Below are 12,417 nucleotides of genomic sequence, written 5' to 3'. Positions count from 1 at the left end.
CATAAATCTGTGCTAAGTCATTTTGTATCTCAGCTTGGTCCAGAGCACAACACCCACAGTAATGTGGTTTTATAGCTGTGAAAATTCTTTCCTTTTCATTTCTTCAACCTCAGTGAAGAGGTTCAACATTGCTTTGAAATTTGTGCAAGCTAGATTTACAACTGTGTTTAACATCCCTACTTCTACTGATTTTTGGAAAGTCAGCATTTGAAAATCAGATGCTGATTCTGATTTATGAAATAACAAGTGGAGATCCACTCTGTAGCATCTTTCATGCATCCTGGAGTTACAGTAGCAAGGAAAATGGTTTTGCCCTACTGCACTGTGAGCTCGAGTTTGGGTATATATTTTGAGTGTAGTTATCACAGGGAGATGGATGAGGCAGTACAACCTGAAGGTGAAAAGGTCTCAGACAGATGGCACTAGATTCCCCAGGACACATCTGGCAGACCTCCAGATGTAATTCTTTGTGCTGCTTTGCTACTGCCATTCATATTGCCTTTGTGCTCATGCTACAGCAATGCTGTTTGACACAGGCACAAGACCAGAATGAGGACCAGTGCTGAAATAATGTGTTCACCAGTATTGCACAAACATTGTACATACTCATGTGCAAACTTAGACTATCGTAAAGATTTTGTAATAATTAAATATGGTTGTTAATCATGGCTAATATCTAAAGATGACAATTTCAGAAAATACGTTGTCGTTCAGTACTCTTTATGAAGCAGTCGTTTATGGAGCTTTGTTCCTGCTGAGTCTGCTGCTTGAATTATACACAGGCCACTCTGAAAAAGTTACCTAGGCAACCCTTCAATTGGTCCTTTTGTGCTCAAATTTTACCTCAATCATCACATTTCAAAGCTGAGCATCCAGCTCAGTTTGGTTTTCCCACTGCAAGAGCATCTACCAAAATGGAAAAGGCATGGCTTTGTATTTTAGGAAGTAACCACACAAACTACTGCACCAACATAGTCCCCCAAAAGTCAGGATTCAATAGGTTATAGCTATGAGGTACAGATCATCTGCCTGTTTTGGTACAGAGCTGAAAGCTAAAGGCAAAGGCTAGCCTCTTAGCTGCTCAGGAGCCTCGTAAGTGCTGTGTGGAGTGTGACGAATTGTGTCTACATATGTGTTTTTTAACACATATGTATGTCTACATGTGTTTTTTTTAACAACAATAGCAATTATGACCTAGACACTTTACTGCCATCTTAGAATCACAAAAGTTGAGAGTTACACAATGTATAGGGGTTAACAAAACCCAGTATTCTGTCGACAACAACATATAATCCCCAAAGTAGCTATAGTCTGTCAATGTGTCAAGAGGAAAACAGGTGCTTACTTCAGTACACCTGTGTCAGGTGACATAGTCATACATCTCCATGGCAGGAGAGCCTAAGGTAAGAGCTGGGCTTGCTTGTCTAGGTTCTGATCACTTCATGGCAATCGAGGAGTTGAACAATATTCAACAATTAACTGTTGAATAATTAAGACTGGATCTTCAACCAAAATAAGCAATAAGTAGAAAATGTTATGAACAATACCAACATATGGTGACATTTCATCAACAATTCTTTTGCTCATAAAAGTAACTGGTGTGGTCGTTTAAATGACTGCTTTTTATAGCATTTGTCATAAGGCTTATGTAAGCAATGTTAAAATAGGGCAATATCTCACAATCTATGGCAGGAGTAACAGGTCCATTGCAGAAAGGACTGATTTCTCAGGCAGGAACACCACAAACTAGACCAGGCTGCCCAAAGCCCCATCCAGCCTGGCCTTGAACACTTCCATGGATGGGGCATCCACAGCTTCTCTGGGCAACCTGTCCCAGTGCCTCACTGCCCTCTGAGTGAAGAATTTTTTCCTAACATCTAATCTAAATCTACCCTCTTTCAGTTTAAAGCCATTACTCCTTGCCCTATCACTCCAATCCCTAACAAAGAGTCCCCCCCCGGCTTTTTGTAGGCCCCTTTTAGGTACTGGAAGGCTGCTCTAAGGTCTCGCCTGAGCCTTCTCTTCTCAGACTGAACAACCCCAGCCCTCACAATGTGTCTTCACAGGAGGATGATCCAGCCCTCTGATCATCCTCATGACTCTCCTCTGGGCTCGCTCCAACAGGTCCATGTTCTTCTTGTGCTGGGGACCACAGAACAATATTCCAGGTGGGGTCTCATGAAGCAGAGCAGAGGAGAAGAATCACCTCCCTTGACCCACTGGCCATGTTTCTTTTGATGCAGCCCAGGATAAGGTTGGCTTTCTGGGTTGCAAGCGCACATTGCTGGCTCATGTTGAGCTTCTCATCAACCAACACCCCCAAGTCCTTCTCCTCAGGGCTGTTACCAATACATTCTCTGCCCAGCCCATATTTGTGCTTGGGATTGCCCAGACCTATGTACATGACCTTGCACCTGGCCTTGAACTTAATGAGGTTTGCCTAGGCGCACCTCTCAAGCCTGTCAAGGTCCCTCTGGATGGCATGCCTTCCTGACAGCATGTCAACTGCTGGTGTCACCACCAGTGGCACAGTATGGTGTCATCAGCAAACTTGCTGAGGATGCACAGAATTGCACTGTCCACGTCACCAACAAAGATGTTAAACAGTGTTAGTCTCACTACAAACCCCTTCAGAACACCAGTTTTCACTGGTCTCCACTTGGACATTGAGCCACTGACTGCAACTCTTTGAGTGCAACCATTCAGGCTTAACCACCAAGTAGTCCATTCATCAAATCCATGTTTCTGCAATTAAGAGACAAGGATGTTGTGCAGGACAGTGTCAAATGCTTTTCACAAGTCCAGGTAGATGATGTGATCTCCTACAGTGGGCAGTTCTTTATTCTCCCAGTCCCTGCCTTTGCCTTCTGTGACTTGGGCTGTGTGGCTACAGCACTTGCCATTGAAGACTGAGGCAAAAAGTCACTGAGTACCTCAGCCTTTCCCATATCCCAGGTGACCAGATCTCCTATTTCCTTCCAGAGAGGGTACACATTTTCTCTAGCCTTCCTTTTTATTACTGACATACCTGTAGAAGCTTTTCTTGTTGTTCTTGGTGTTCCTGGCCATATATAATTCTATCAGGGCTTTAGCTTTCCTAACCTGATCCCTGGCTGCTCATATGATTTCTCTGTGTTCCTCTCAGGCTATCTGTCCTTGATTCCACTCTCTGTAGGCCTCCGTTTGAGGTTGGCCAGGAGCTTATTGTCCATCAATGCACGCCTCCTGGCATTTTTGCCTGACTTCCTCTTCATTGTGATGCATTGCTCCTGAGCTTGGAGGAGGTGATCCTTGAATATTAACTACCTTTCTTGGGCTCCCTTTCCTTCCACAGCTTTATCCTATCGTACTCCACCAGGTAGATCCTTGAAGAAACCAAGTCTGCTTTTTTAAATCCAGGGTAGTGAGGTTGTTGTGCACCCTGCTCTCTGTCCTCGGGACCTTGAACTCCACCATTTCATGGTCACTGTAGCCAAGGCTGCCCTTGAGTTTTGCATTCCCCACCAGCCCCTCCTTGTTGGTGAGAACAAGGTCCAGCATAGCACCTCTCTTTGTTGGATACTCTATCACTTGGAGAAAGAATTTATCATCAATGCATTCCCGGAACCTCCTGGGTTGCCTGTGCTCTGCTGTGCTGTCCCTCCAACAGATATCAGGGTGGTTGAAGTCCCCCATGAGGACCAGGTCTTGTGAACGTGAGGCTGCTTCTCCCTTCCTGTAGAGGGCCTCACCTGCCTGGTCTTCCTGATCAGGTGGCCTGTAGCAGACCCCCGCTATAATGTCACCTGTCCCTGCCCTCCCTTTAATCCTGACCCACAAGCTCTGTCAGCTCCTCATTCATCCCCAGGCAGAGCTCCATGCACTCCAGCTGCTCCTCATCTCCCCTGCCTGTCCTTCCTAAGGAGCCTGTATCCCTCCATTCCAACACTCCAGTCATGGGAGCTGTCCCACCACATCTCCATGATGCCAATGAGATCGTAGCCCAGTAAGTGTGCCCAAATCTCTAACTACTCTTACTTATTCCCCATGCTACTCTTTCATTTCTTTTTTTTTTTTTTTTTTTTTTTTTTTGGTGGGTGCTTCTTTACCTTTCATAGAGCTCTTTAGGAAAATCTTTCCACAGGCTGAATAGGATTTGCGTTATACACATCTGTCTGACAGACCCATTTAGGTCACTTTTTTTTTACTTTTGCCTTATTCTATGATATGTTAGATCCATGTGCAATTCTGGAGACACTGCCTACCTGTGATAAAAGCTAAAAGGTTGTTTTTATACACAGACCCAAAAGACTGAAACATGCTTACTTCGCTTTCTTTCTGTGGCAGTCTAAAGGGCTCCATTTTGTTGGCAGAGGCAAGCTAGAGAAAGAGAAGTGTGTGGCAGCTGGAATGTTTTCTGTCAGGGGAAAAGGTCCCTATACATCAACTCTGTAATAGAGTCGACAGGTGAAGATCTTACATATAAAAGGATATTAAAGATTGACGTTAAAATCAGCTACTCAAATAGGAGAGGAATGACTTTCCTTTTAATTTTATCACCAAGCTGTGAAGAAGACGGCAGTGTTGTGGCAGGTCTAAACACAAGAGGCTCAGGGTGGAGATGAGAAGACTTTTCCTCACCTGAACAGCTCAGCTGTGGAGCCAGAGCCCAGAAATATCAAGCAATTTCACCTCTGGGGTGGGGGTTCAAATCCCAGCTAGGCAAAGGTCTGAGCAGCCTGAGCAGCGTTGCTCCCCAGGTCCCTGCCAGCCTGAATTGTCCCATGGTCCTTTCAACAAGGGAATACATGCATATATGTATCTCAAAAAGTAATGTTTAAAGTTACTCACAAGAGCTTGAAAAGTTATATATATGTATACATGTATATATTCACATATATATAGTTTGTATGCATATATGAGTGTATCTGTGCATGTGTACCACCACACATATATTTATACAAATCTCAATCTATTTGGTCAGGCTTGGGGCAGTCCAGACCAGTTTTGATCTCTGATTAGATAAGCCTATATCCCAACAGAGAGCCTGTAGGAAGGTGAAATAACATATCAGAGGCACAAGGAGAGTGTTGTTCCCTCCAGGGAGAAGGTGTGACACTGCTCCATGCATCCCGAGGGACCAGCATCACTGTCAGCACAGCTGCAGTCAGACACCTTCAGGCAGCCTGTGCTGGAAAGGTACCACATAGCCTCGCCAAAACCATCTGACTGTGCTAGCTAATGTTGCTAGGAAGGTGTGGTGCCAATGTGATGTTTTCAGACCCCATGGATCCTTACCAAAATACAGTGCAGTCCTAAGGACCGCAATTTAAACAATCCCTAGCCCCATTTATCCACTTCAATACACTGCTCACTGCAGTTTTTCTTACAGAATGAAGAGGATGAGGACCAGCCACTCAGCCTGGCCTGGCCTGACACCCCACGCAAGCAGCTCACCTACCTTGTTGTGTTACCCATTGTGTTTCCACTGTGGGCTTCACTCCCGGATGTCAGAAATCCCGTGAGTAACTGGCGTTACAAGTCCACGTGTTCTACACAGCTGGGGATTCTCTAGCTAAATGCCAACATCGAGAAAGAGACTGCAGTGAATATATGTAAAAATAGAATTAATTATTTATGTTTATAAGTTTCTCCTTTGAGGAGACCACATCATTAATCTTCAAATCTTCAAATGGGTGCTTGTGGACAACTGGTTGGTAATAAATCTATAAAAATTGCCATTCATATTCATTAATATTTTGTGACGCAAATTGAAAACTCTTAAAATTTCTTTGGGGACTTCACATCTGTATTTCTAGATCTCCACTGAACATCACATAAGTGCTGAGGAAGTCTGCCCATTTTCAGTGCCCTAAAGGGTGAGACTGGAAAGAATATTCGACTGTCTAGACTTTCTCAGTGGTTCAAAAATAATGATATGCATTTTCTACTAGACCTCTGCTTTCTACTCACCATCTTTAAATTTCATACTAGAACAAAATTCAGAAATCATTCCATGTGTAAAACACTTCTTAATTTTTATCCCCAACTTGGCTTGAAGTCTTGTAAGACTGCTTCTTAATAGAAATTATATAAAATGACAAGCTGTCAAGTGTTACCACATTTACATTCACATATCCATATAATCCTGACTGGGAAGGTTCATGGAAAGTAAAAGAACATTAAAAAAGGAGTCAATAGGTGCAATAGATGGAAAAATCCTTTAGTAGTGTTTTAATCTCTTTTCCTTTCTGGATCAAAAATAGACTTAAAACTGCTGCAAGAGAGGGATGCATGGCTTAAAAGGTTATAAACCAACGCCCTGAATTCTTTTTTCTTCCTTATCACATTTCCCATCCCACACACCCAAAAACTGCAATTCAGTGCAAGAAACGAGCTAAAATAAGACCTCTGATTTGTTTTTAGATTAAGGTTTCTCAAAGGACATAAACTGACATTTTGCCTTCCAGTTTTCAAGCTTTATTTTCTTTTAGTTTTCAAACAACTCTGGTAAACATTTTTGTTTGGTAACACAGAAAAACACACTACATGAATTTCCAGATTGTTTGTTTTTTTATTTATGCTTCCTCCCCTCCCCCCACCCCTTACTATGCAAAACCATCCCTACACTTTTTTTCATGATTTGAGCCAAAAGGAGTAAGTACTCAGATGCTAAGAAATAAGGATGTTCATTATTTTGAATTTTGTTTCTTTCCGTTGAACATAAAGACTTGCCCATTGTTCTGTACTGTACAAAGGAGAATAGTTGTTACAACAGTGGCTTTGGAAAAGTGAATATCTCTTGATATGCAACTGTGTAATGTGTGTGAATATTTTTTAAGTTTTAAAATATCATTCAATGAAAGGTATACATATTTTTTTACACAAAAGCAAAAGCAATGCAGTTTGTAATTACATGTAATAATAACAGCAGAGGCAACAGGCTGTATCAGTATGACAAGCTGCTTACTTTGAACATTACTGTCAAAGAATTAACCAGATGGTTGCATCAACTCTCTGTGCCCAGCTGTCTAACTTTTCAAGGACACTTCATTAGAGTGTTTGTCTCTAAAATATTCTCACTTATGCCTGTGTGCCATCCCCTCTCTTCCCTTCCTAACAAAAAGAAAACATAATTTCACAGCTCAGCATGTGCATCAGAAAACAAGTTTCCATGAAATCTGTGAGGCAAAAGTTAAAACACTAAAACAATATTTAAATAGCTTTTGTAGGTAGGCCTACTGTCAGGGGCTTGATTTTCAAGTGTGGTAATTTTAGTTATAAACCCAAATTCTCCATCAGGATGCTCAGATTAGCATGTGGGTATATAAAATGAACACTGGTGTGCTAAATACCGATTTGAGAGGCCATATGGAGCCTTTGACATCCTCTGTGGGTATCCACTTTTCAAAAATGAGTTCTCCTTCCCTCCTAGAGTTTGTTTTCTAAAATATATTTTACCTCCACTTATTGGAGAAGGTTTGACTGCCTTTACTAGTACTAGACCAAGCTATACCTAGCTCCTTGAGACCCAGAAACTCTAGCAAAATTATTTCATATACAAGGACTCCGGTTATGAAATTTGCAAAATCCTTGCTGCCTTATTATGCTCTGGTGCACAGATATGCAGGTTTATATATATACCTACAGTAGATTATGGAGTAGGTCAACTAACTCCTCAGCTGATTCAATAGCAGACATGTTTTAATGTGTGTTTATTGCCTTAACTATACCTGCTCACATAAAACAAGTGTATTTGAAAATCCTTACCATAACATCAACAATGTTACTGGCAGTACAGCAGAAGCAGGTGTGCCCCGTGGAATTTTGTGGTTGACTTTTTGTTCAGGTGTTTTGAACAATATAAATATTTTTTTCCCATACTAATAGAGCACATTTTCCCAGTGATTCTACAAAGGTCATAAGCACAACCATCCACTTTTTACAGTTAGGGATATTGAAACGTTGAAGGGAAAACGACATGACTAAGGTGACCCAGGGGGCCCGTGGCGGACATGAAACACCAACTCATTTGTTATAGTCATATTGCACTGTCCATCCCTTTGTATTACAGGCCAGAAAAATGGCTATCAGCAGTCCAATCCTGTTATGACTGGACCCATATGGGGCAGTTCATTGCATCTCTGCAAATTCCCATTACCAGCAAGAACTTACATGATCTCTCCTTGCCACACAGAGATGCACTGTTACCAAGGGGACAAGGACAAGATGTTCCTTCACAGATCCAGTTACAGGAACAGGTTCTGAGTAATCAGATTTAAGCACTGTCAAGTATGGAAGGAAAATCAAAGTTTACAATACAGATAAATTTATGCATGAGACAAACATATGATTCATTCAGGTTAAAGGGAAAAAAAAAAGATAGTAATAAAAGCAGCTAAAATTAAGACAGGTACCTTACAAATCATTACGTACTCACTATCTTTCAGGATCAGACTCTTAGAAGAAAAACCTTCACTTTTCAACATACTTTGATCGTTCTTGCTACTTGTTTTCAAGTCCTGTTTTTCAGATGCTGACATGATTCAATACAGAAATGTACCAAGAAAAGTGTCCTTAAGGTTACTGATAGACAGGAAAAGTACTAAACCAACCAGTACAACCAAAAGTACAGCAAAGCTACAAAATTCTTTCCCTTTTGTTAAAAGAAAATAGCATAGAAACTGAACGAACCATGGCTTTTCTCCTTTGCCTGTTACCATGACCACAACAGAACCAACTGGTAATAAACTGGACTCTCTCTCTTTGTAAGGCAACCATCACAACAGCTACCAGAAAAGGTGGAGATAAGAATTGCTCTCTGTTGTCTCTGACTAACTATTTTAGGAAAATGCTTGGAATTAGCAGCTCTGTATATTCCCAAGAAGTAAAGAGCTACAAAGAGATAAATCTCAAAAGAATGCTGTCAACAGTTACAAAATAGGCATGATTATTATTTTACTCTGGAAATAAAATCCAGCATCGGGAAAAACAACAGCAAAAACAGTACTGTCACTGTTCCTTTTTAAAAATTTTATCTGTATGCAAATTATACAGCAGCATCTATGGAGTCCCTTCTTGATTTCATAACCTGTAAGAGTTCAAAGCTTGTGCAGAGCACAAGCTTTGAATTTTGCCCTTTTTAAGTGTTCCTCCTTTTAAAATTAGTAATTAAACTGTTAAGTCTATTAAAGCGCTCATAATCTCAAATGGCTGCCTATCAGTTTTTCTGGAGGGGGATTGGGTAAAACAGGCTGGGTTTAGACCCACTGCAAAGTTACTGACTGATAGTCCTTAAACATCCAATTCTCCACGTTCTGTGGGTATCTGACACAGATAAGCAATGCCCAGTTATTTTACAAGAACTGTTCAGTATATATAATCCTGTATTTTCATTAGTCAGACAGCTATTACTGGCCAGTACAGCTATTGCTATATTGGATTTGCGTAAGCCAATGTATGCTTATTTCTTGAGTGTCGTATATTGATTACTCAAGTTCTACTGCTATGATGTGCTCTTCTTTGTATTTTCTGACCAGCTGCAACAAGATTATCACTTCATCATCTCATTCACCATAGGTGTTGCAAGAAAATCCTTTTTATGCAGAAGACAAAAAATGTTGAAAGTTGAAATATGTGGCTGCTAAAAATGCTGGAAAAGAAGTGCTAGTTTTTTAGTTAAAAACAAAAATGAAATTGCTGTTTTGATTAATTTATCCCTTCTGGACTCAATTTGCTCCACTGGTGTCACATCAATGTTTAACAGCCATCCTTGTGTTCCTTTTAAATTTTATTCCTTTTCAGACTGAGGTCTTCTGTCCTCCAGTACATTTAAAGTTGTGATTTTAAAATAAAAGGTGCATCTGATTTCTGAATAAGTTTAGGCATTGGAAGTTCATTGCTAGATTTTCTAAATTAATAAATGTTCAGAACTCTGTTTTGAAAAGTCACTGCTTGCTCCATAAAGTTAAGAAGCAGATCAACTAAAGTTGCTTAGGCAGTTCTAGAAACAGTGCTTGTGACAGGAGTGGAACTTATAGGAAAAAAAAGTAATTTTCAGGTGCAATTGTGACTATCCCTATTCTTAAATATAACTCATTTAAAACAGCTTACTGGAATGATTTTCTTGCTCCAAGAAGTTCAGCTAGTTATTTATATATGAGTATTTCTACATGGGTTTTGGGAGCACTGTTAAATCTTTTCCATCTTTAATGTGTACTGCTATGAATATTCAATTACAGGGTTGTATAGGTCGTGCTAGTCAATGTTTGCAAGCCCAGTTTTTAGGACAAAATTTAGCATTATGCAAAGTGCCCACACATCCTGTAGCACAACCCATAAGCACACCCGCTGCTGAGGCTGATATGGATGTTTAAATTGTTCCTTCCTGTAGATGAGTGTGTACAAGTACCATTGCTGACTTTACCTTTTTTCCATCAGGGGTGAGGATTTTCTTCAGCAGGTGGATGCCCATAAGGAACTGGTTTCATTCAGGATTGATAGCATTCATTCACAGTACAAATTTCTTTTTAATCAATAATTTGATTCAGACAGTGATTACCCAGTACTGTACTGCAGTCATGCTTCCTTCCTTTAGTAGTTAACAGTCACTTTTTGTTACATACAAGTAGCAAGCCAATAGGAAATATGAATGATGCAAAAGACTAGAAAGAGACAAAACCAAATATATGTGTGTGTATATATATATATATATATATATAAATCATTAATCTGAATGTAACCCATTCATTGGCTGCAATAATACCATCTATCCAAAGCTTAGGGCCTTAGGGTGTTTTAACTTTTTTTTTTTTTGAACAAACTTCTCTACAAAAAAAAAAAAAAAAAGACACTGCAAATATGTTCTTAATGTTTATTCTGTTCTAATTGAAAAAATTGGTCATTTTCCTAAGCAAACCCAATTACCTAATAAAATCTGAATATGTATTTTTTTAAGTCTATCCTGTGATAGCCTTTGTTATAGTGAATGTGAATGATGTTATAGAAAGTTATTGATATGTGAATAAAATGTAACAATTTGAAAACTTACCTTCTGATTAGGCATGAATTTATTAATAAATTTAGATTCCAAATATTCATTCAACTCAACACATATGCAAACTGCAACATAACAGCATATGATACAAATAAACAACAGAAAAACTGCCATTCGTTAAGAAAGCTGTTGTTAGGAGGTGAATCTTGTTATAGGTTCATTTACAGCCAAAGCCAATACAAGAACGAGGCCCAGCTAAGCATATACCAGTGTGGAAAGTCAGTCTTTTAGCACTCTTGACTTTTATCTTGGTCATCTGGTGGTCAGAACAGGTGATCAGAAGAAGTGAGAGGTCACTTAAAGAACGAATGAGAATAGAACAAAGCAGACTTCAACATAGGTGCTCACTACTTCTCTTTGTTTCTTTTTCAGAGGTCAAGAAAATTTTTCCCTATCACATTTTTTGGCTCAATCAGTTGGATTGCATTTTTTTCTTACTTAATGGTCTGGTGGGCACATCAGGTAAGAAGGTGATGCTGGTACGAAATACAAGCCCTGCCTTGTGTTTTGCACTGTGAGAAACCATTTAGAATCAGAGTCCATCATGTATCTCATGCTGAGTAGCACTCTATTCAGGAGCTGCAACGATGGATGAAGTAAATTGCTATTCAGTAAATGGAAAGTAGTTCAGAGAGCTGTGGTTGCCCTGACCACAGAATATAATCATTCTGGTAACATCTGAGCCATCAGCAGCTGCTTGTCAATTCAATGCCTACTGGCTACTCTCTTTGACAATCTTATATTTCTCCTGAAATGTGGAAGTCTGTGAAAACAGTAATTCTCCAATCTTGACTGTATTCTCAAAGATGGTCATGAAGCTCCAGGATAATATTCCTGGTTAAGCAGGTTTACAGCAGAAAGCATTTGTCCACCACAGGACTGCAACTCTTTTTTTTTTTTTTTTTTTTTTTTTTTGTGTGTTTGCTCAAATCTTTTTAGGTTGGAGAAACCATTGGTATTAGTGAAGAAATCATGGGATTGACTATTTTAGCTGCTGGCACATCCATTCCTGACCTTATTACCAGTGTTATTGTAGCACGCAAAGGTCTGGGGGACATGGCAGTATCCAGTTCTGTTGGAAGCAACATATTTGACATCACAGTGGGGTAAGTCCTACAGCAAGAAAAGTGTGTCTGTTTTAACAAGTCTTTTGTTCTTGGCATTGTTGGCTTGGTTTTGCCAAGGTGTTGCCTACCCCAATTTTCTGACATTGATGTTTGAAAAAGACAGTAATGTAAATATACAATGGATGTTAACATTTCAAATGTTCAGAAGTTTATAGACATTTTTATAGCAGACTACTTACCAACTCATTACCTAATTCTCTGTTTCATACATTGAAGAGCTGCCCAGGCAAGTAAATTGCACTTAAAAAAAATAAA

General features: G+C 39.8%; 1 protein-coding gene across 4 annotated transcripts in view; it reads left to right on the top strand.

The window, feature by feature from the left end:
• SLC24A2 (solute carrier family 24 member 2) overlaps window positions 1-12,417 on the top strand; it is a 144,745-nt gene that overhangs the window by 101,804 nt on the left and 30,524 nt on the right. For all 4 annotated transcript variants that reach the window (XM_040542058.1, XM_040542055.1, XM_040542057.1 and 1 more), the window contains 3 exons: window positions 5,372-5,500; window positions 11,408-11,497; window positions 11,975-12,141. In XM_040542058.1, coding sequence (XP_040397992.1) covers window positions 5,372-5,500; window positions 11,408-11,497; window positions 11,975-12,141 — 386 coding nt within the window. The remainder of the gene's footprint in view (window positions 1-5,371; window positions 5,501-11,407; window positions 11,498-11,974; window positions 12,142-12,417) is intronic.

This window comes from Cygnus olor, chromosome Z (genome assembly GCF_009769625.2).
Source record: "Cygnus olor isolate bCygOlo1 chromosome Z, bCygOlo1.pri.v2, whole genome shotgun sequence".
In the NCBI taxonomy this organism is placed as follows: domain Eukaryota; kingdom Metazoa; phylum Chordata; class Aves; order Anseriformes; family Anatidae; genus Cygnus; species Cygnus olor.
The sequence above is the reverse complement of the archived record's forward strand: the minus strand, read 5'-3'. Positions and strand labels throughout refer to the sequence as shown.